The sequence below is a fragment of the Aulostomus chinensis genome, chromosome 4 (genome assembly GCF_037954235.1).
Source record: "Aulostomus chinensis isolate RoL2024-O1b breed Wild chromosome 4, RoL_Achi_v1.0, whole genome shotgun sequence".
NCBI lineage: Eukaryota > Metazoa > Chordata > Actinopteri > Syngnathiformes > Aulostomidae > Aulostomus > Aulostomus chinensis.
In genome coordinates, this window is record NC_141323.1 from 11,049,603 (window position 1) to 11,071,621 (window position 22,019).

The 22,019-nt window shown below is 49.6% G+C and overlaps 1 protein-coding gene across 2 annotated transcripts; it reads right to left on the minus strand.

Moving 5' to 3' along the window:
• Positions 1-727: 727 nt before the first annotated feature.
• On the minus strand, positions 728-21,280 carry tbc1d30 (TBC1 domain family, member 30). 2 transcript variants are annotated; one of them, XM_086201742.1, is made up of 15 exons: positions 20,492-21,280; positions 16,784-16,948; positions 11,486-11,547; positions 10,423-10,488; positions 9,894-10,019; positions 8,448-8,633; positions 8,296-8,365; positions 7,928-8,026; positions 7,566-7,734; positions 6,790-6,895; positions 6,597-6,703; positions 6,369-6,508; positions 5,488-5,715; positions 5,009-5,095; positions 728-3,764 (listed from the first exon to the last, which is right to left on the minus strand). In XM_086201742.1, exons 1-15 carry the CDS (start codon positions 20,997-20,999, stop codon positions 2,650-2,652), a joined length of 3,234 nt encoding a protein of 1,077 aa, XP_086057868.1. In that variant the 5' UTR covers positions 21,000-21,280; the 3' UTR covers positions 728-2,649. The 2 variants fall into 2 exon arrangements, with proteins under 2 accessions (XP_086057868.1, XP_086057869.1); XM_086201743.1 differs by lacking the exon at positions 5,009-5,095.
• Positions 21,281-22,019: the final 739 nt, after the last annotated feature.

Sequence of the window (22,019 nt, forward strand, 5' to 3'; positions counted from 1 at the left end):
TTCTCACCCTGTCTCTAAGGGAGAGCCCAGCCTCCCTGCAGAGGAAACTTATTTCAGCCGCTTGTTTTCGCAATCTCGCTCTTTCGGTCATCACCCAGAGCTCAAGACCTTAGGTGAGGTTTTGGAACGTAGATTGATCGTTAAATCGAGAGCCTCGCCTTTTGGCTAAGCTCCCTCTTTACCATAACAGACTGGTTTAGTACCCACATCTCTGCGGATGCCGCCCCAATCCGCCTCTCAATCCCACCCTCACTTGTGATCAAGACCCCGAGATACTTAACTCCAGCTGAGGCAGGACCCCCCCGACCCGGAGTGGGCAGGCCACCCTTTTCCAGCGGAGGACCACGGCCTCAGACTTGGAGGTGCTGACTCCCATCCCTGCCACTTCACACTCGGCTGGGAAAATGTTTCAAACTGTTTAAAGGAATTCTTTATGGTGAAAAGTTGCCCGTCAACAAGTTTATGCTGGAGTCCTCAGGTCTCACAGGTGTGTTGAGTACAGACCATAATAATGGTATTAATACCATTATTATGGTATTAATACCATAATAATGGTATTAATACCATAATAAGGCAACAAAATACCACCACACTGACAGCTGAAGTTAAAAGTGTTGTGTGTGAAAAGGGTCAAAGCTGCTAAAGGGACACGTTAGTCAGGTGGCTGGAATGCTATGGCCGATCCGTGTAAATCATCAACTGAACAGACACTCGGCTCTCTTCCACTTCATCCATTATTCTTTATTTGGACGGTGACGGTGGCCTCGCCGCACCGCCTCCTGGTGGTCAAGGAACATTTGGTATCGTTTCCCACAGACAGTCTCACCACTCGTCAATACAACATCATCATTCTGGTGGTTTAACAGTACTGGATAGTGTGGAAACAACACGGATGATGTTCTTTCTCACACACACACACACACAAAAAAATTACAAACAAAATTCATACTTACAATGCAACAATACTTTTTTTCACCAGTGTGCATCAATCTCCAGTACAAAAAAAAAGGTTAGAAAATAAACTCGACCAGTTACGAAGCCACTGGAGGCAAAAAACAAGGTTAAGATGTAAATTAAAGACAGTTACATGGTGTGTGTGTGTGAAGGGGTGAACTTTGTGTTGTGATGGGAAGAATCACCACACAAGATGAGAGGAACTAAAGCTTTTACTAAGATCAACACTGACTGGTCCTGAGTCAGTGTTTTCGATGATCCATCGAGGGTAGAGCGCGGGCTTGTGCAGGTTTTTCAGTTACGTTCTATTACTATGCTTTCACCTACGCAAAAGGATGATCCTTCCTCTTGAAATGTTCCTCAAACACGTTGAGATGTTGTCTTAAAAGCTTCAGAACAACCGATGAATTCCAGTAACAACCTTGGTTTTTTGGGATATTTCATTCAGTCTCCACAAACCTGATGGTATAAACACAAACAGCCACACACCCGCTCACAAAAACAAAACTTTTTTTTTTTTTTATCGTGGTTACATTCCTTGTGTTCAACAGTCAAGATGCTAACAAAAGAAAAAAAAATCGCACATAAGGAACAATTTTACAATTAGAAACATTTTAAGTGCGTCAGGACAAATGTTTGAAGATTGGATCCTCTTTTTATGAACCTTCATCAGCAACGTCTTGTTTCAATACGTGGCGTGGAAACAACTGGATGGCGATTGTGTAACCTCATAGGAGAACGGTACTTCATGATGGAGGGTTCTCCTGGTGTTTCAGTCCGTGGAGAACCGTCCTCTCAGGGAACACAGACCTCCACTCAAGAGACGCAGAAGCTGAAAAACTGAATGTTTCAGTCAGGAAAGTTTGTCAAGTCTGTACAATGGAGTTCACATCTTACTTCTGGTTTTTTTCGTTGTGTGTATTTTATGCATGGTGCCATGAGTGTCATATATACACCACGTAGGCTCGGGCTAATTTTGTGTAACTTTTGCCACCTAGCATGAACTGTGGCGTGGAGCCCCTCAGAGACAGCTGGACAGACAGCAGCAGCCTGTTAGCTCACTCGTAGCTTGCTTTTTGTGTCAATGTCTAAATAGCAGACCGGAAATACACGAGAGGGGGAACGTTACCGAGACGTGGGAGATCAGAGAAGTTTCCTTCAGACTTCACACGGTGTATTAATGGACGTTATGTATGTGGGAACAAGGACTATCTTCATGGGATATAAGTTTCCAACGAAAATCAAACCCTTGTTGTGGACACCAGAGGGACTGTTGGCAGTGTGCTAGCATGAACAAGCTAACGGGCTAGGAGTGGGCGATATAACAGGCTGTTACCATCTCTGCACCTCTCTCCAGTGGTCCGTGCGGACATTCCAGTCTTCAGGTGTACACATATGGAAATTAACCTTGATGGCCAAGAAGCACCTGCATAGGCCACTATAAAGGGCTTGATTCTGGGATCCACTGCTGTTCCTGTGCGCCCAACCGTGCAGTCATTAATGCCCTCAACTGAAACATGAAACAAATCACAAGGACGTTTTCTTTGCTAGACTGTCGCTCGTGTCTGTGTTGGCTTGTGACTTTCCGCCTGACCCTTCTGTCAATGCTCATTATGCAGGAGGCAACATGGTGTAACTGGATATTTTATATCATGTACCATCTTGCAGCAGCAGCAGTGGTGGTGGTGGAGCTCTTTACCGCCTCCCGGTGGTGCCGGCAGCGCTACTACGGTTGAGGTTGCGGCTCAGCTGGGGGAAATTTACCATGGGTGTTCTGGACGTGGGTCCGTAAAGGCCCAGGTTCCTGGCCGCCGCTGATTTCCTGGGCTGCTTTATGCAAGGGAACGGGGAGAATACCTGGTGTTTAGGTGTGGAAGTAACAGTGGACGAGAACGCCGGCGTGGAAGGTGAGGAGGAGATGTTAGACCTGGTAGATGAGCAGACGGAGGAGAGCGAGGGCGTGGAAGGGGAAGGGGTTTTGTAAAAGGTGGAGGATGGCGGGGTAGCGAGCAGACCGTTAGCTGATGTGGAGGGTGGGGGTGTGGAGGTTTGGGTCGGGGTGGAGGGCGGCGAGGGGGAAGAAGAGCATGACAGACCAACAGAGGCAGATGTAGGAACCGGGGAGGGACTCGAAGTGGACGGTGGAGTCGAGGGGACACAGGAGGAGGCTGGAGTGATGGAGGGAAGCTGTCCATCACAACCAGAGTCCGACTCCTTCTCTGAAGATGAAGGTCGAGGAAGAGGAGGGTCTTGAGGCCCAGGCTCTGGGAGGGGGTTGGCCTTGACGGGGGAGTTCAGGTTTGTCCCGTCCTCTAGATCCAGAGCTCCCAGTTGCACCACCACCTCTCCCACTTCTGCCACACCCGGTGGAGCCTCCTCACATTCTAACCCGGTACCAGAGACACTCCCGTCTTCATTCCCCTCCGTCTTCTCATCATCTCCCTCTGTCTTCCTGCTTTCCTCCTCCTCTGGTCGTTCTACCTCATCCCCCCCATCCTTCTCTTCTGAATCTCCAAACCCCAGCTGTGCCCGGGCTCTCGCTACGTTCCTGCGATGAATGCGGACGTGAGCCCGCCAGGGTGATCCCGCCCCTCCTCCACAGCTCCCAGGAGATCCACTGCTGTTGGAGCTGCAGCGTTGCCTGGATGGAGAGCCATGAGCCTGGGGTAAAGATATAGGCTGCACCCCTGGAGGTGTGCTCGTGGAGCTCCAGGGGGGTCCGCGTGGTTTACGACCCAGGAGGAGATGGTTGATGACAGTGCTGGAGGGGTTGAGTTGGGAGGCCAGGACACGGGTGGCGGGGCACTTGTCTGGAGGAGTGTGAGGAGTGAGACATGAAAACATAAATCCACAACATAAGTGAGCACAAAGAGTGTGACAAACAGTCCTCCATTTCAGCCCCGACTCAGAAACATGGAATATTTCACAGGATTTGCTGACGTGGTTCTTCAGTGGAGCGACGGCGCTTCACAAAGGCAAAAACCCCGTGCTTAAGTTAACTTGCTAAAGTACATGTTTATTTTATTTAATTTTTTTTTACAGTTTTAAATAAAACTTTGAACTACATTAATTCTTCAACGTAATTATAACAATTTTAATTTTACACATTGTTACTCATGTTATGTCTGTCTGTCTACATTCTGTTTTTATAAATTTCTATTTCCTAAATTTTTGTTTCATTATTTGCAAAATTTTAATTCATGTATTAACTATTATTTTTATATCATTATTTTCCTGCATTCTATTTTGATAAATTGTGATGGGGTAAATTTGACCGAGGTGTTGTTGGGATAAAATATGTATTTCAATGAAGTGATAATTGGAACCCGGCAGTGTTTTCCCTCTCTGGCTCCTCCACTATTTGCTGTTGCTAAAAGCTGAGCACCTCTGCCCACCAGCAGAGGGCGCCAACAGACTTAGTATTTATCCCTCAAGCCTCTCACAGAATGAGGCAACATACTGTATTTAATATTAATTAAGATATGCATCAGCAGCGGCGTTGTATTTTGCTGATGTGAAGTTGTCTTGTAAAAGCTGATTACGGGGCTGTAGACAGCTGTGAGCTCATTAGCGCGTCCAGATGTTGGAGTCTGAAAAGGAAAAACACATCAAATCTGATTGGGTCACACAAGCCTCCCAAAACCAAGCGCCAGCAAGAGTTCAAAGGAGCAGCAAACGGGATTAGAGGAGATTAGTGATCAAGGAAATCCACCAGCCAACAATCCTGAATCTTCTGTAAAGTCAAGAGTAGATGGAGACACCCGCCACGTCTGCGTCTTGGCGTGATCGATCACCGACAGTGGCGTGAGTCACGCGTCTGCGGGCGACAGAACACAGCAGCAGTTCTTCTGTAGCTACTTGTCCTGGGAACTTTGCTTTGCATCATCTTTAACTGAAAGTAGCGTCTGAGTCTGCAGCAGTGAGGGGTGCCTCCCACATGTCTGAAAGTGTTCTACCACCACAAATCACAACCAGAAATTTATCTAAATCAGCCCCCCCCCCCCCCAATCAGGATCAGAAGTCCCAAACGTGCCAAAGGGTTCCACACCAGTACCGTCAACTGGATGCTCGCTACCATGGCTGTGTTTGTTGGAAGAGTCCTGAAGAACACCTGGACTCGTGGCCACCTCGGCTGCGGGTCCTACAAGTCACACATCAGACAACCTGAGCTCTCCTGCGTGTCTGCTGCTCCTCCTCCTGCTCCTGCTCCCTCTCCTGCTCCTCCTCCTGCTCCTCCTCCTGCTCCCTCTCCTGCTCCTCCTCCTCCTTGCTCCTCCTCCTGCTCCTCCTCCTGCTCCCTCTCCTGCTCCTCCTCCTGCTAGCGGGCTCTTTCAGTTTTACATTGTTTACAAGAGACTCACAGCCTGATCAGTTTTGAAAACATCAGTTAAAAAAACAACAATCAGATATCAATAATCCCTATGACATCATTAGGTGAGGTTCTTCTAACCCAACAGTTGTGAATGTTTTGGAATGTTTCATCGCTGTGAAACGGGGAAGTATTCTGATGATGATGTCACCGGCGGCCCCCACCTGTGCGTATGTAGAGTTGCATAGCCTGTTGCTGCTGGCGCCTCTTGATGCGAGTGTACTGCTTCTTCAGGGCGCAGATGTCTGTGCTCATCCTCTCCATCATCATGCTGTTGATAGCGGCTTGGTGCTCCGCCCTGGCTCCTCCCCCTGCTCCTCCTCCTCCTCCTCCTCCAGCACCCACCGCTCCTGGGCTCAGCTCAGCGATGTTCCCCTGCTCCACTCGCTGGTCTGGAGGTGGAAGGAGGAGATTAAAAGATGCAGCAGGCGTTTCTGAGCTTGTTTCTTTCTTTTTCCTTCTTATTATTCCGTGGCTGTGAGCTTCCACCGGGCAGATGCGGTGATGGTCAGGATTAGACTCCAAGGCTGAGACGGATGACAACTTCCTGCATGAAACAAATCTGACAAAATCCACTCTGCCCTTTTTTCCCCAGTCCTTTTAAGCTCCTTTTCTAAATTGCTCACCCACATTTCGCTCTCATCTTCTTTAAATTAAATCAGCTGGTTGCTAAACACTCGTACACAGAAGATTCTGGTACTGAGGAGAAGGATTCAGGAGGAAATCTGTGGTTTGGAAGTGTAAATTTTAAACTTGAAACCACACTGCGAACTGCAATGTCGTCGTTATGGTTCCTCCTCGTAACGACGACATCATCAGTTTGTGAATTCACAGTCCTTCGGAACAAGGTCACGCCAGTGTTTTTAACTAAATCCCTCTCAGTCCTCCTCCATGTTTGGGGGCAGGGATTAGTCTGGAGGACACAGATCAGAGACTTGGGAGTCAGATCTGGGAACAGGACATTAAGACCTGGGCCGGTACTTGGACTGGAGCAGTTTGGCGCCCGTTAAAACCACGCAGGGTCTTAACGGGCGGCTGCACTGACCTTTGAGATGCTTCTGGTATCTCTGGAGCTCGGGGGCCAGTAAACCACCCAGCGGCCCCAGGCAACCCAGCGCCGTCACCATGGAGTCTTCATCGTCCATGTCAGCGTCGTCGTCACTCTCCCAGCTACCCAGACCGCCGCTGAAACAAGCAAGGAACATCATCACCTGCATGCATGAACTGGGACGGCGTCAAGTCCTGCTAACGAGCTAATGAGCGTTCCTCCAACCTTGCGCTGGATCTGACAGAGGTCGGGAACGGGGTGATGTTGTAGGTGTATTTCTCTCTCAGCTCAGCCAGCTGGGGGAAGGGAAACACCGCCATGGAGTAAACCTCCTGATGAAGAGATAACGTTAAGATGGAGGCAGGGGGCGGGGCAGGGGGCGGGGCAAGTGCATTAAAACGTGTGTCCTCTCCAGCACCTGCATGAGTTCAGTAGCATCCATGAGGTTGTGCTCCAGCATCTCCTGAGTGAGGCAACCCATCGTGCTGTAGAACTCATCTGCTGTCTGACAATACTCGATCCTCCTGGGCGGAGTCAATGACGGAGGGAGGGAGTGAGGAAGAGAGGGGTAGAGAGCGACAGGGAGAGAGAGAAGGGGGAGGAGTTAAGCTTCTTCCATGATGTTGGAGAATTCTGAGCTAGCCGCTAATGTTTTAAAGCCTTCATAATGAAGGAGGCGACGTTTTCCCAACAAGTAGTCGGTGAACCCTTAAAATGATTTAAAGTTGTCATCGTGAGATAAAATGGTTGCATCCTTTAATCTTTAGTCTCCGAGACCAAAGTCTGAGCTGTGGTCAGGGAGCCCCTCAAACCACCAGCACGGCGCTGGCGTTCCTGTGGTGCTTGTTGTTGCAGGTGCGTGCGACCTCACAAGAATTTGTGGCATCCCAAGTGACTGAATTCTGTCTTCTCTGATCTCTGACTGCTTTGATCATCACATACATCAAAGCCATCCAGGATCTTGTCATCCAAGACCCAAAGACCCTCAAACCCAAAGACCCTCAAACCCAGCACTGAACTGCCAGGATGCACCTGCATTCCAGGTCAAAACGACGGCTGCTGAGACACTCAGTTCAAAAACAGACAGAATTTTCTTGTGTGAGTCATAAAATCTGTCAATGCTCCAGTGTCGTGACACACTAAAACACGAGGAGCGCTAAATGTCCTAAAGATGTAAAAGAGCAGGCCACTCACTCTCCCAGTCTCTCCCAGATGGCGAGAGCCACACGGAACAGAACCTCGGATCCCTCAAAGAAGACCGAGTCCCATATTTTCAAAACGGTTGGTGCCGGCAAGCAGGTGGCGAACATGGTCAGGAACCACTGCATGGTGAAGACGTTGGTCAGCGGAGGCTCGTAGCTCCCTGAGACCATCAAACACATGTGTGCTCATGAGGTAACACACACACAGGAAATGAACAGTACTGTCGACGGCGTCATCGAAAAGTTCGAAAAATGTGCTGGCTGGTGACACGACAGATTCACGTGAGGTTGCATTTCCGTAAGCAGCGACGTATTTGACCTTTAGAGCTGCTGCCCACAGGCAGGAATTCCTACCTCCAGCCTCTCTGTTGGCGGCTCTCTGAAGGTGGTGGAGGTGCTGGGACAGCCTGGGCAGCTTCAGACGCAGCAGGTCCCTGAACACCGCCATATCCACTGGAAGACACGCCGTAGAGCGAAAACTGGGATGTTTGCAGACTGACACAATTCCACTCATGACAGAATCCCCATGACGGGGCGGTCGAGGTTTCATGAGGTAACTTGTTGGTTTACAAGAACAAGAAGTGCCGTATCAGCTGTTTTTTTTTTGCAGCTATTTGTGCCTTCCTTCCGGTTCTAACAAGAAAGATCTGTGGCACTAGCGTGTGTCACGGCGTTCTTCTTGTATTTAACCACCTTACCGATCAGCTTGTGTGTTGGTTTACCTGACAAAGCTCGAAGGTTGTTTGCAAAGTAGCTCTCAGGCAGCACTTTGTCGATCAGGTAGATCATCACCTGCATCCAGACGAGAAGCAGCTCAGGCTCAGCAGAACAAAACCCCCTCAATCACGTCTCCATCTTAAAACCCTCCCGGTACCTTCAGAGCGTCGCTCTCGTTCCCCTCCGTAGCCTCCAGGATGAGTGCAGCCAGCACGTTGAAGCCTTGGCAGTAGCCCACGGCTTTATTCCAGCGAGCGTACGCCAGCAGCACTCTCTTGAGGACCACCCGGTCCTGCTCCCCCTCCTGGCCGCAGTAGGAACTGCAGCCTGTTCTGTGCAGATCCTGAGCGAGGAGAAGGTCGATCTCATCACAAGTCAGCAGATTAACAGGAGTTTGTGAATTATCACATGATGATGATTTAGGACAAACACATCCTCAGAAAACTGTTTTACCAAATAACCACAATCTCAGATGCAGTTAAACGTGTAAAAGTGCCTCTGATGCCGACTGAGAGCTACAGAACTCACGCTAGCAGGAGGCGGAGCACCAGCTGCTCCTGCCACTTTCTGACTCATCTTGGTGCTTCGCTGCTTCTGCTGAACTTGACTTGTGCAACTGACCTGCTGTATTCTTGGACGGGCGATCGCTGCCAAGGAGGTGTTTTTTTTTTAATTTAATCTCAACTTTTTTAAAAATTACTTCTTTAAATAAAAAGGGCTGCACGGTGGCGCAGTGGTCAGCATTGTGGCCTCACAGCAAGAAGGTTCCGGGTTCGAGTCCCGGCTCGGGCGCGGGATCTTTCTGTGTGAGTCTCCATGTTCTCCCTGTTCCTGCGTGGGTTCTCTCTGGTACTCCAGCTTCCTCCCACAGTCCAAAGACATCAATTTGGGGACGAGGCTGATTGATACTCTAAATTGACCGTAGGTATGAATGTGAGTGTGAATGGTTGTTCGTCTCTCTATGTTGGCCCTGCGATGGACTGGCGACCTGACCAGGGTGAACACCGCCTCTCGCCCGTAGATGCTGGGATAGGCTCCACCCCCCATGACCCTTACTAGTAAGGAATAAGTGGAAGATGACGATGGATGGATTAAATAAAAAATAAAGGATTTCTCTCTTTAAAACAGAAATATAATCCTGATCTTTTATTACTCATTTTAATCCATGAATTTGGTCATTGTGAGTTTAGATTTAGAGAAATCCAACCTGTGGAAGTGAGAACAGCAAAACCAGAACGAGCAGCTGAGCCTCGATGTGCTCGTGAATATTTAACGCTGCTTTGAGATTTGCATCACCAGGGGTGGAGGACATTCAGACTCCAGCCAATCCTGATCAGATTCTGTAAACCTGAGCGTCCCAGCACGAGGCCGCGTCACGCGTTCACACGCGTGTTGCCTGCATGTTCGGAGAGGCTGAGCGACCTTCAGCAGCCACGGCGTCTCACTTCAAAGGCACCCCCCATCGCATCTTACAGCTGTGTTTTTACTTCATTTACATATTTTGGGAAAGTGCTGAGGCCGGTGACTCACTTCCCACCACTCAGACTCCCCTGAAACCACCGTGCCTCCCCTGCCCCTACACACACAAACACCATCTGGTTACCTTGACGATTTGAATGCCGAGCGAGTCATCATCAGGGTTGCTGCGCTCGTTAAAGGCAAAGCGAAGCGTCTTCTCCCAGTCGATGGAGATGGTGTGGAGGTACTGGTCTGCTAGCGTTAGCCACACCTGCAGGAGCACAAGAGCGAGCGATTTAATCCTGCAGCTTTGACAGCAGGAACGCTTCCACAATCAGGACACGAGATCCAGCCGCCCTCTGCTCTTGCGTTGGTCTCAGGGTTCTTCCTTTGGGTGGCTAACAGTTGTTTAAGTCGTTTCCTTGTTCACTGCTGACAAAGTCATGGCGTTCATATGGATGGATGGATGGATATATGAGAGCGAGAGCGAGAGAGAGAGAAATGGTGTGATGAATGGCGCCATGGAGACCTTCATACCGCGACGCCTCTCTCAAGATTACATAACCCCACTTGTAGTTTGACAAAAATAGAGACTTTCCTTGGAATAGCACAACGAGGTCATCACTTCCTTTGACAACAACTCACAAACACACAGGTCAGCGAAAGCTACGTACCCTCTTCCTCCATTCCTTTGGGATCCCGGTGGGGAGCCTCGCCACTGCTTTGAGGGCGTCGTACCACTGCAGAGTCAGAAACACCAGTTCCAGTTACACCAGTTACACCAGTTACCCAAAGCTGCAGCCAGAAAATACGTAACCATCACATCTGCAGAAGTATGAAAGAAGAAGAGCTCAACAGATCAGTCACATGTACACACAGAGGTCACAGTCCCAGAGCAGCTGGATGACCCTGGTCAGTTCCAGAGCAGCTGGATGACTCTGGTCAGTCCCAGAGCAGCTGGATGACCCTGGTCAGTTCCAGAGCAGCTGGATGACCCTGGTCAGTCCCAGAGCAGCTGGATGACCCTGGTCAGTCCCAGAGCAGCTGGATGACCCTGGTCAGTCCCAGAGCAGCTGGATGACCCTGGTCAGTCCCAGAGCAGCTGGATGACCCTGGTCAGTCCCAGAGCAGCTGGATGACTCTGGTCAGTTCCAGAGCAGCTGGATGACCCTGGTCAGTCCCAGAGCAGCTGGATGACCCTGGTCAGTCCCAGAGCAGCTGGATGACTCTGGTCAGTTCCAGAGCAGCTGGATGACTCTGGTCAGTTCCAGAGCAGCTGGATGACTCTGGTCAGTTCCAGAGCAGCTGGATGACTCTGGTCAGTTCCAGAGCAGCTGGATGACTCTGGTCAGTTCCAGAGCAGCTGGATGACTCTGGTCAGTCCCAGAGCAGCTGGATGACAGAGCAGCTGGATGACCCTGGTCAGTCCCAGAGCAGCTGGATGACCCTGGTCAGTTCCAGAGCAGCTGGATGACCCTGGTCAGTTCCAGAGCAGCTGGATGACCCTGGTCAGTTCCAGAGCAGCTGGATGACCCTGGTCAGTCCCAGAGCAGCTGGATGACCCTGGTCAGTCCCAGAGCAGCTGGATGACCCTGGTCAGTCCCAGAGCAGCTGGATGACCCTGGTCAGTCCCAGAGAAGCTGGATGACCCTGATCAGTCCCAGAGCAGCTAGATGACCCTGGTCAGTCCCAGAGCAGCTGGATGACCCTGGTCAGGTTTTTGGGAGTTTTGCTGACCTGCTGGAATCCGTTCTTGCCCAGTGACGGCTCGATGGTAAACTTCAGCCTCGTGTCAACTCCTGTCAATCAAAAGAAACTCTTAGTTAGTCTGAAGCTAATGAATGATGTCACAACATGCTGAAGAATTCTCTGCTGCACCAAGTTGAAGCTCCATCTATCATTTACTGAAGTTTGGTGTGAGGCTTTGACTAGAACGCGACCTCCTTTCATACATTTGGACTGAATTTCCTGTTGTAGATGATTATTCAGATTCAGGATACTTTACTTTATTCAGAATACTTGATTAAGGAGATATTATAGGAGAGAGTTTACTGAAGTGTGATGGAGAAAAGGTGAAACGTGGCTTCCTGGCAGGTCCAAACGTGGACCTCTGCCGCACAGACGCTGTACTCAACGTAAAAGATCCAAATAAACAGAAGTGCAGCAGAGAAGAAGTCAGCGAGGTGGACAGCGAGCACGGAACCAGAACACGAAGAGGATCTTAAGTCATGAAACCTCCTTTAAATACTTCCACTTTTTTTTCCTCTACATTTCAACTTTTTTCTCGAAGTGTGGGATGGAAAACAAAATCTACCTCCTCTCATTATTTTCTCTCATTGGTGGCTCGAAAACGCTCATGTACAGAAGTTATCAGCTCAATGCAAAAAACAAAAACACCGATAAATAAATAAATAAATAAAGCTTCCTGAATTTGATGTGTAGGCGGTGGAAGTTCCCCAGGACGCTCATCTTCCTCATTCTCCTTTTAACACTCATGATTCAGAGCGGGGCTCTTCAGGCTCTGACCGCACAGGGTTGATTTGCATCCTGAAAGCAGGCAGCAGAACACCGCCTCCGGCAGCGTCGAGCGGCAGAGGGGGAACCTGCAGGTGAGCTCACGGGTGATCCCACGAGCAGAAACCGCCCGCTCACCGCGATCGAACCACGCAGACCGACGGACGGATGTGAAACACCACGACGACTCGAACAGGCCGGAAACCGTGAGCAGGTCAGCGGAGCTCGGAGCCGCGTCACGGAAGCGCCGCTGTCCTCTCGGCGGGTGGTGCTGAAGTCTCGCTTCAATCTCTCAAATCTCACTGAAAATCTCGTAACGTACAAACTTCCTAAACGGAGCCAAGTGCAGTAGGTTAAACCCCCAAGAAGATCAGACGGAAATGAATTTCTGATCTGAGGAGGGGGGGGGGGGGGGGCTGACATGTTTGGGCTCCAGGCCAGAAGCCCGCAGCCCGGCCATCTCTCTCCACGTCCGACGGGAGCGTTGGTCGGTCACCCACCGACAGCGAGTCCGAACAATCAAATCGAAGACTAAACGGCGGTTGTAACCTGGAGGGCTCGTCGCGGTCGAGTCGTCCTGCGCCATAGTTGATGAGCGTGCCGCTTCCTGTCCGAGCTGAGGAGAGGATTAACGCGGAAACCCTCCTCCTACATCCCGGCGACAGATTAACACACACACACACACACACACACACACACACACACACACACACACACACACACACACACACACACACACACACACACACACACACACACACACACACACCACTTGGGGGTCCAGAAACGACTGAGAAACACTTTTATTTCCCCAGAGTTCACATTAAATTAATGACCTGGTTAGGAAGAGAAAGAGGCTGCTGCTGGTATGGAGGGAGGGACACAGAAGACAAGAGAGAGGGAGGGAGGAAGGAGGGCGCAGGGAAGGATGGAGGGGATGATGGAGAAGAGGGGGATAGAGAAAGTAGAGGTTAGCGAGAGGAGGAGAATACGGTAAGAAAACAAGAGCAATAAAAACTTCCTGAAACATTTTCAGATAGGCTGACTCGTCAGAACCGTTTCAGGATTCTGCTTGTGAACAGTGATGGTGATTTGGCGTTTCCTCCGCAGGTGAGAGAGAGAGAGAGAGAGATCAGGTGACCAAACCTTCAGGGATCTTCCAATAAACATCCCCCCATCTTCTACTGGATATCCTGTTAAGGGTCGCCAGGGGGATGGGGGTGGAGCCTATCCCAGCAGCCTTCAGGTGAGAGGCGGGGTTCACCCTGGATGGGTCACCAGTCCATGGCAGGGCCAACACATAGAGACAGACAACCATTGGCTCTCCCAGCCACGCCTACGGTCAATTTAGAGTCTGGATTAACCTGGTCCCTCTTGATGTCTTTGGACTGTGGAGGAAGCTGGAGTACCAGAGAGAACCCAGCAGGAACAGGGAGAACATGGAGACTCACACAGAAAGACCCTGTGCTCCAGCCGGGGCTGGAACCTAGAACCTTATTGCTGGGGGCCACAGTGAGGACCACTGCTCCAGTGGGCCGCCCTGATCAACATCCATCTTCAGTATAAGGCAGTAAAAATGTCACTTACTTCAAATGTTACTTCCTCATACTGAAATATGAGCTGAGGTTTAAAAATGCTGGACAGTAAATTTGGTTGCATGATGTCACACAACTGACATGTCACCCATCAACCTGAAATTATGAAGCAGAGTTTAAACTGGAGCATTACTGTACAGTCGTGGTGTACGGTAATAATAATAATAATAATAATAATGATCATCATCATCTCCACTGACACTGGTCAGTTTCTCCCTGCATCATTTTTTGTTCACGTGGGGGAAACAAGCTTTTTACAGGCTTCTTCAAATGCTTTGGAAATAAATTAATTTATTTTGTTGTTATTTTTTCATGCGGCGGTGTGGCTCAGAGGTAGAGTGGCCATCCAGCACCTTAAGGGTTACTGGTTCAATCCTCACTTCCCCCGGTGACCATGCCCGAGTGTCCTTGAGCAAGATACTGAACCCCTAATCTCTCCTGATGGCCCTGCCATGGACTGGTGGCCCGTCCAGGGTGAACCCTGCCTCTCACCCAATGTCAGCTGGGATAGACTCCATCCCCCCCCCCCTTAACAGATAAAGAGTATAGAAAATGGATGGACGGATGTTTTTTTAAATCAGGAAATATAGAAAATATCAATATCGTATGAACTTGCTACTATACAGATCATATCAATATCAGTTTATCGACCAAAACCCAGTATAAAATATCAGCCATCGGTCAAAAATCAGATATTTTATCTGTAAGGAAGCAAATTATCAGTTTAAAAGAGGACGTTTCAGTATTGAAAACGGGAGGGAAAACAGAACATCAAGCGGGTTTGAGGAAGGGAGATGAGAAGCACAGACACCAAGACCCAAACCCTGCATCCGGAAGGATGTCCTGCTCCTCCGTCTTCTTCTACGGTTCTAAAAATATCTGCATATTCAAGTAGTTGTTCAGTGTCGCGTCCGGTCACCTGGCTCCAGGGTGCAGAGCAGCCGCGGCGCGCTCCTGGAGATCCCATTCCGTTTCTTCAGGACGTTGCTGATTATGTTCCCGACCCCTCCCGACGCCTGCTGCCGCTGCTTGGCGCCCGCCCGCGGCCTCCTCCCAGCGGGGGCGACCCGCTCCTGCCTCATCGCGAATCCGACCGTTCGATCAGCTCATCGTCCCGCTGCCCGCCTCACGTCCTCCTCCGCGGTGACATCGCGACGACCTCTCGTCTCGGAGGTGGACGGATCGAATACACCGCAGTGTGACACGGAACCGACTGACGAGGAAAAGGCTGCGCTGCTGATGCTGTACACCTCCTCATCCTCTTCCTCCCCCTCCTCGGTCTGGCGTCACCAGGAGGAGGTGCGAGGATGGAGGGATGCGGTAGGATGGAGGGACACGTGGTGAGGAGAGGGAGAGCGATGAGGTAATGGTGGTGAAGGAGGAGGGGGACGTCAGAGGCTAGCAGGAGGACCGAGGACTTCATCACGCAGAAAATAATTCAAACTCCCAAGAATCTCCGAAACCCAGCGGCTCCGGCCCGCTCATAACCGCAGCTGGAGCCCGGCTTCCAGTCTGGGAGCCCCTCGGAGTCCCGCCACTGGCGACACCAGCGGTTCTCACATTCAACATCAGGAACTTCAAGAGCTGCTGAAGCTGCAGCGTGCAAGTCTGCGACCGCCAGGGCTGTTCAAGCATTTCAGGAGAGAAGAAGAGTTCACGGGGGGGGGGGGGGGACGGACGGACGTGCGTAACTACAGCCACTCGAACCGGGATTTTATGAAACTGCAACCGAAAATAACAACCTGAGAGAGTTTGAGTGGATGTTTGGGTTTCACAAGCTTTGATGCCGACGTATTAAACTCAGACGTCACTGTACATGAAGCGCTTTACTGCCTGTTTTAGGTTCTATGTTCGCTCCTGTCGGAGAACCCTGCATTTACTCCCATGAATGAACAGGAGGAGCTCCTGTCGCGCTTTGCCACATTTTTAATGAAGTACTTTCTGTTTGCTGCAGTTTGCACATCAGATTAGAACGCACCACACTCACTAACTCACCTGTTCTTAACCAGATTGATCCGGATTGGCCACACGTGGAAAACTACTGATACACTAGAGGATGCGTCCCCCCCCCGCGCGGGTGGAGCCGAGAGTGAAACAGAGTGCGTGACCCGGAAATCAGGGCTTCTTCTACTCCATCCTGAAGGTGGTTAGACTGAAGTCTCAGTGCTGACTCAGCATCTATTCTCTGAGTCACAAAATAAATATGACTGGACCAGAGAAGGTGATGGGTGTTGTTAACCTGTCCACTGAGGTGCAACCATCCTGGGCAGGAGAGGCAATAATTCCTCCTTCAACAGTCCAGAGGGCTTAAACTTACATTTGAGGGGATTTATTGTTGTTATTTCATTCCATCATAGTTCCTGTGACAGTCATGTGATCAGCTGGTTAGAAAGCAGCCTGCAGGCTCCAGGAGAGAAGGGCGATGTGGTCCAGTCCTGCTCAAGCAGCCTGAGCGGGAAGGTCAGCGACGCGGGAAGGTCAGCGACGCGGGAAGGTCAGCGACGCGGGAAGGTCAGCGACGCGGGAAGGTCAGCGACGCGCGGCGTGATGATTCAGCCTCTCAGGTGCAGCGACTGCTTCCTGGCTTCTGCTCCTAATGGCGTTTGCAAGTAATATTTCCAAACTGCCTTGAGGAAAACTATAAAAGACCTGACAGTGTGAGTACTGGTACTGCACGAGTACTGGTACTGCACGAGTACTGGTACTGCCAACAAAAGCCAATGAGATTGTTACACTGGAGAATTGCAGGAAATCAGCTCAACCAACGTTTATGGGTCTTACAGGTTTTGGAAACTTAAAACAACTCGCATTCACAAAAAACTACAACTCACCTGTGAACTAGTAGTCGTAGTATTTGTACTTGTATTAGTAGCTTGAGCTTTGTCACCTTTCATAGCAGATGCAATACAAGAACTTGGGTTCTTACGTCGTTTTTGCGAGACAGCCTGCAGGCACGCCGTGATAATGTCGTAATTCTTTTGCAGTTTGTGGTGAAGTCGGTCGCGTCTCCTCAGCTGGCGGATGAGCTTGGCCGACTGCAGGCCCGCGCGGTGCCGGACCTCCTGGATGATGGAGCGCAGCTCCTCAGGGGCTGATGATGGAGAAAGAACCAGCATTCCACATTATGATGCGAATGATATTTTCCTCTGATGTTCCTGACCAGTCACGAAGGACCGTCAGTCGAACCTTCAAGTCATCATTCAAACTCTGTTACACAAACCTCAGACAGACAACAGTATTACTGCTCAAATAATAAAGTCAAAATGCACTGTTCCAAGTTATGATGCACAACATAGTTTCAGAACATTTTATCGGTTGTAAAGAACTGAAAATGCTCATTAGTTGAATTTGCAGCGTTGGGAGGTCGTATTTACGGAGATCAAATCAGTTTTTAATCAAATTATCGCCGCCGGCCGGTGACGCATCAGCATGGAACCCCTTCTTTGGTTCCACCTTCACAATTCTTGCATCCACTGAATTTGTGAGTTCTTGGCCTAAATTTCTTTGCAGGAGGTCAGGATGGCCTCCCAGAGCTGCTGTCTGGATGCCGCTGCCTCCCACCCTCGTGGATCTTTTGCTTCAGGAAGGTTCTCAGCAGGGCTGAGGTCTGGGGAGGATGGGGGGGGGGGGGGCACACCATGAGTTGCTCTCTGTTCATTCCCACAGCAGCCGATGACAGAGGGATTCTTTGCAGCACGAGATGGTGCGTCGCCATGCATGAAGAGGATTTTGCTACGGAAGGCATGGTTCTTCTTTTTGTACCATGGAAGAAAGCGTCAGTCAGAAACTCTGTAAACTTTGCCAAGGTCATTTTCACGCCTTCAGGGACCTTACAGGGGCCTACCAGCTCTCATGATGCCCAAAACATGACTCCGCCCCCTCCTTGCTGACATCGTAGCCCCTGTTGGGACACAGTGGCCATCCACCCACCATCCATTCCTCCATCTGGACCATCCAGGGTTGCATGGCACTCATCAGTAAACGCACTTCTGGGCCGCCTGCCACCACTCCTGCTTATGGGCGCTGGTCAGTGGTGGCCCAGTCGTAGGTTGAGGCACAGCTGCTGGCCTCTGGAGGATCCTTCAGCTTGAGGTCCGTGGGACTCCAGAGGCGGCGGCAGCAGCAGCAGCTTTGAACACGGTTGCTGGTTTGTCACGGCATTTTTAGCAGCTGCTCTCTTCATCCGATGCATTTGTCTGGCAGAAACCATCTTTATGACGTCTTTACTCGCACGAACCTGTCGGTGCTCTGAATCAGCCACAAATTCCTTCACAGTTGGATGATCCCGCTTACGTTTTCATGAAATATCCAATGTTTTCATACCTTGTCCAGGGCATTGCGCTGTTTCACACTTTTCGGTGGCAGAGGTCCTTTTTCTTTCCCATATTGCTTGAAAACAGCTTCATCATGTGAAACATCCTTCCTCAGCAGTTTTCCTTCCACCTGGCGAAAGTTATTATCACAGGAGTCCGAGACTGAGTTCAGTGACAACACAACACCACCCATGAGCTTCATTGAAAAACAAAACACGCACACTTTAAAAAAAGGCTGAGAGTTTCCTGATTTCTCTTCTTATGTGTGGTAAAATGAAAACATTGCCGTTTGTTCAGGTAGAAATGTACCTCACACTGGAAAAATGAGCAAAATGAAAACATCCCTTCACATTTAAAACAAGAAAAAAAACAATGAACAGGGAAAATAATCACCATCAAGCCTGAGAAGCAAGAGCCCCCCCCCCCCCCACACACACACACACACACACACAGAACCCCCCCTCCATTCCAGCCCTCAAACTCTGAACTGGACACACACTGAAGCCAAGTGTTTGCCATCACTGTTTAACAGTGTCGACTGCAAGCAACATTGTCTGTTGCCTAGCAACCTGCAGGAGGCATCCTCCCGTCTGCTCCAGGGGGGGCTATGTGATTAGCCGCAGCAGCTAAGCTCAGGCCGACTTTAAAGGTTTGCGAGTGTAAAATCAGACCAAACCTAAGTAGCGAAGTCCACTCGTGAACGTAGAACACGACAGCGAGTGGCATGGCAGCAGCTCCAACCCACTAGAGGGCAGCAGGGCACCCCTGAGGGTGTAAGCACACCCTTGTAAATGAAGTGCATCCCCGTCATCATTTCAAGTTATTCTTCATTAAAATCTGACTGATAACAAAAAACAACAACAATAAGAAATAAAAATAATAAATATTAATGTCCACCAACATCCCTTTGAACTGGTTTGCAATGTTCAAACTCATTTATGACTTTAAACCAAAATAAAATGGTGGATCAAGTTTAGTTGTGACAAAAATGAACACAGACAAAAAAAACCCACCAAAGTTTCTGGGCTGCAACTAAAACACACGCCCTCTGGGTCAGTTTGGTCCAGGCTCAACGGCACGCTGGAAGTGGAGCAGTGTGATGTCAATCCTCCAGACTTGGGTAGCGGACCTCTGCTCACCGAGGAGCACTGGAACCAGGAATCACCTCCTGGCTCCTGAGCATCAACCGGGATTGAGTTGTTGCACAGGAACTCTGTTGAAACGTTGTTGACCCGGCAAACAGCGACCACGCAGGCCGTGTTGATGGTAGGGTTCCACTCCAGCAGAGGAAACAATGGCAGCGTGGCACTCAGAGAGGGAGGAGGAGGAGGAGCTGTCAGCACTCTTATCTGCTCTGCTTGTTTATGTGAGCGTTGGTATCCTGTAGCCGTTTGTAGCGAGACACAAACCGCCACGTTGTTTGGCTTCCTCTGATATCTGATTGCAGAGACGCCGCGAGGAGGAGCTCGGGCCTCCCCACAGTCCCTCTGACTCAGGGAAACTCCCGCCACTCAACCGGAGTTCAGATGTCCCACACAGAGCTCCTCGTGTGTCATTCTGACCCTCCGCTGCTCTGATAACGCTGAAGGGTTTTCTGATGAGCGCCTGCGTTTGCCAGGGTGAAGCTCCAACACGTCAGCAAGAGAAACTCTGATTCTCACTCCAGAACTCAGCCTGAAGCCTTTTGCTGACCCGTTTTAGTAGCAGAGGAACGGGACACGAGAGAGACACCCGCCGCCGCAGAGGACACCTCTGGTTTCAGCCCCGGTTGAGACGCGGCCTCCCGCCAAACAACATTAATAAGATGCTTTGCACTGCGCTTCATCCTGGGTTTCACAAGCACTGGTCCACGGCCCTCTCGTAGGCTGCAAATGGTCTCAAGTAAAGGCTCTAAAAGTGGTGAATATCAGGTTTAAAACCACATGCAGTCCCCCCCCCCCCGAGCTCCTAAAAGCGTTCAAAGTTGAAGTGAAAGGTTTTAGTGATGAACGACCTTTTTCTTCAAGCCACATTTACAATATTTGCATGTAGTTTTCAGTCTGTGCATCAGTTGAATATCATATAAAGCTGCTTTACAGACAATGTCAGCATCTGTAAATATTGAATAGGTATGAAATAAATTGTAAATAATCGTCATATCTGCAACAACAACAAGACCCAGTAACTTTACTCTACAATAATTAAAATGAGCTGAATTTGTCCTGGAAAGGTCTGATGTGTGACCCAGAATGTCTCGGCCTGTGCGTTTTTTCAAGTAATTATTATGAATCACACTGATTCAGGTTGAGAACATGGTGACCCGCCCCCCCCACACCCCTCACCTTTCTGTGCCAGGTAGTTCACCTGATGCCTCCTGGTGTGCTTCTCCTGCAGCTCCAGGAGGAAGCTGGAGCCTGTGTTACTGCGGCCCAGGAAGGCGTCAGAGCCGGACGCCTCCGTGGAGCTGTCCCAGCTGTCCACGTGTCTCCGGCTGCCTCCGCTGCACGTCTCATAGAGCTCCACCAGGAGACAGTCCACGATGGAGGTCCTCGGGGCTTTAACCTCGCCCCCCTGGGACTCAGAGCCGCTGTCACTGGTCTTCTGGGTGGCAGCGGGAGGAGGACCGATGCCAGGCGGAGCTCCTTGCCCGCCATGTACCTGCTGCTGCCCCGGAGGTGATGATGTGTCAGTGAGTGACTCGGCGGGGCTCGTCCAACGGTGAAACCCGCAGAAATCCTCCTGGAGGCGGGCCGACGAGCTCTTAAAGACCTCCTCGTCTGAGAACACACGGCCGTCGCATATGTCAACGTCTAAAAGTTCACTCCCGGTCACTTTCATCTCCGTCGTCATTTTCCCACTGGCGGAAAGCCGGTACCACTATCGCGCTGTTCGGATGGCAGCGCTCCAAGTCATTTTCCAACAACCCAAGTTAGTTGGAAAGTTTAGTCTGCGTGCGGAGGAGGACAGAAGTCCCGGGGCGCTCCACTCGTCTCCTCCGGGAGGTACACAACTGCCTGACAGCTCCGACTTTCCTTCCTGAATGTTTCGGACTCGACTTTCCTGCCCGACTCCCCCCTCCGTAGGAGGAAACAATGGACCAGCCCACTCCGCCAAACTTACCAACGGCTGACAAACTTTTCCCAGGTCGTGCGACAGGTGCAGCGGGTTAATTAGCCAATCAGAGAGCAGCTAAAACTACACTTCTGCCAATCGGCCTTCTTCTTCTTCTTCTTCTTCTTCTTCTTCTTCTTCTTCTTCTTCTTCTTTCAAGAATAATTTAGCTAAGTAATAAATGTATTACCAGACTCGTCACCGATAGTCACACGCTCTTTAAATGTGTTGAGTTTTTTGGAGATAAATTAATTAGTCGTGAAATTAAGATGCATTTTAAAAATCAAAGCCCGCTTGACTCGATGATGTTAGCACTGATATTTAGCAATTTACACTTCAAGTATTGTTGTACTGTTTATCCCACAATACTGGATTCCTTGGATATTTTTAATCCTCACAGCTATTCACTAAAATATGACATGAAACATGATTGATATATTTTACTTATTTGTTTAATCATACGGTGCATCTCTATTATATTTATATACATTTACATTTATAAAAGTGCCAACATTTCAGATCTGACCTCATCTGAATACACTGCTACATTATTATTTTTCATATTTCCTTTACTGTTACTTCAATATTCATCAACCTCAAATGACGTTTTTGATCTATAATTTGCAAGTAAATTGTACTTTGTCCATGTATTATTATATTTTTAGACCTTACAATATCAGCTATTTGTATGCATTGACTGTATCAAAGTGTGTATTTAAATTAAGGATGAAATACAGTATTTTAGAGTTTTAAACCTTG

What these genes read in the sequence shown, in the direction of transcription:
- tbc1d30 (XM_086201742.1), bottom strand. Translation starts at nt 20,999, where the DNA reads ATGACGACGGAGATGAAAGTGACCGGGAGTGAACTTTTAGACGTTGAC. An exon ending in TCGGCATTCAAATCGTCAAG is followed by an intron (nt 8,634 to 9,893) that starts GTAACCAGATGG and finishes CTCCTCGCTCAG; the next exon opens with GATCTGCACAGAACAGGCTG. An exon ending in ATGCTACTGAACTCATGCAG is followed by an intron (nt 6,704 to 6,789) that starts GTGCTGGAGAGG and finishes TCTCTTCATCAG; the next exon opens with GAGGTTTACTCCATGGCGGT.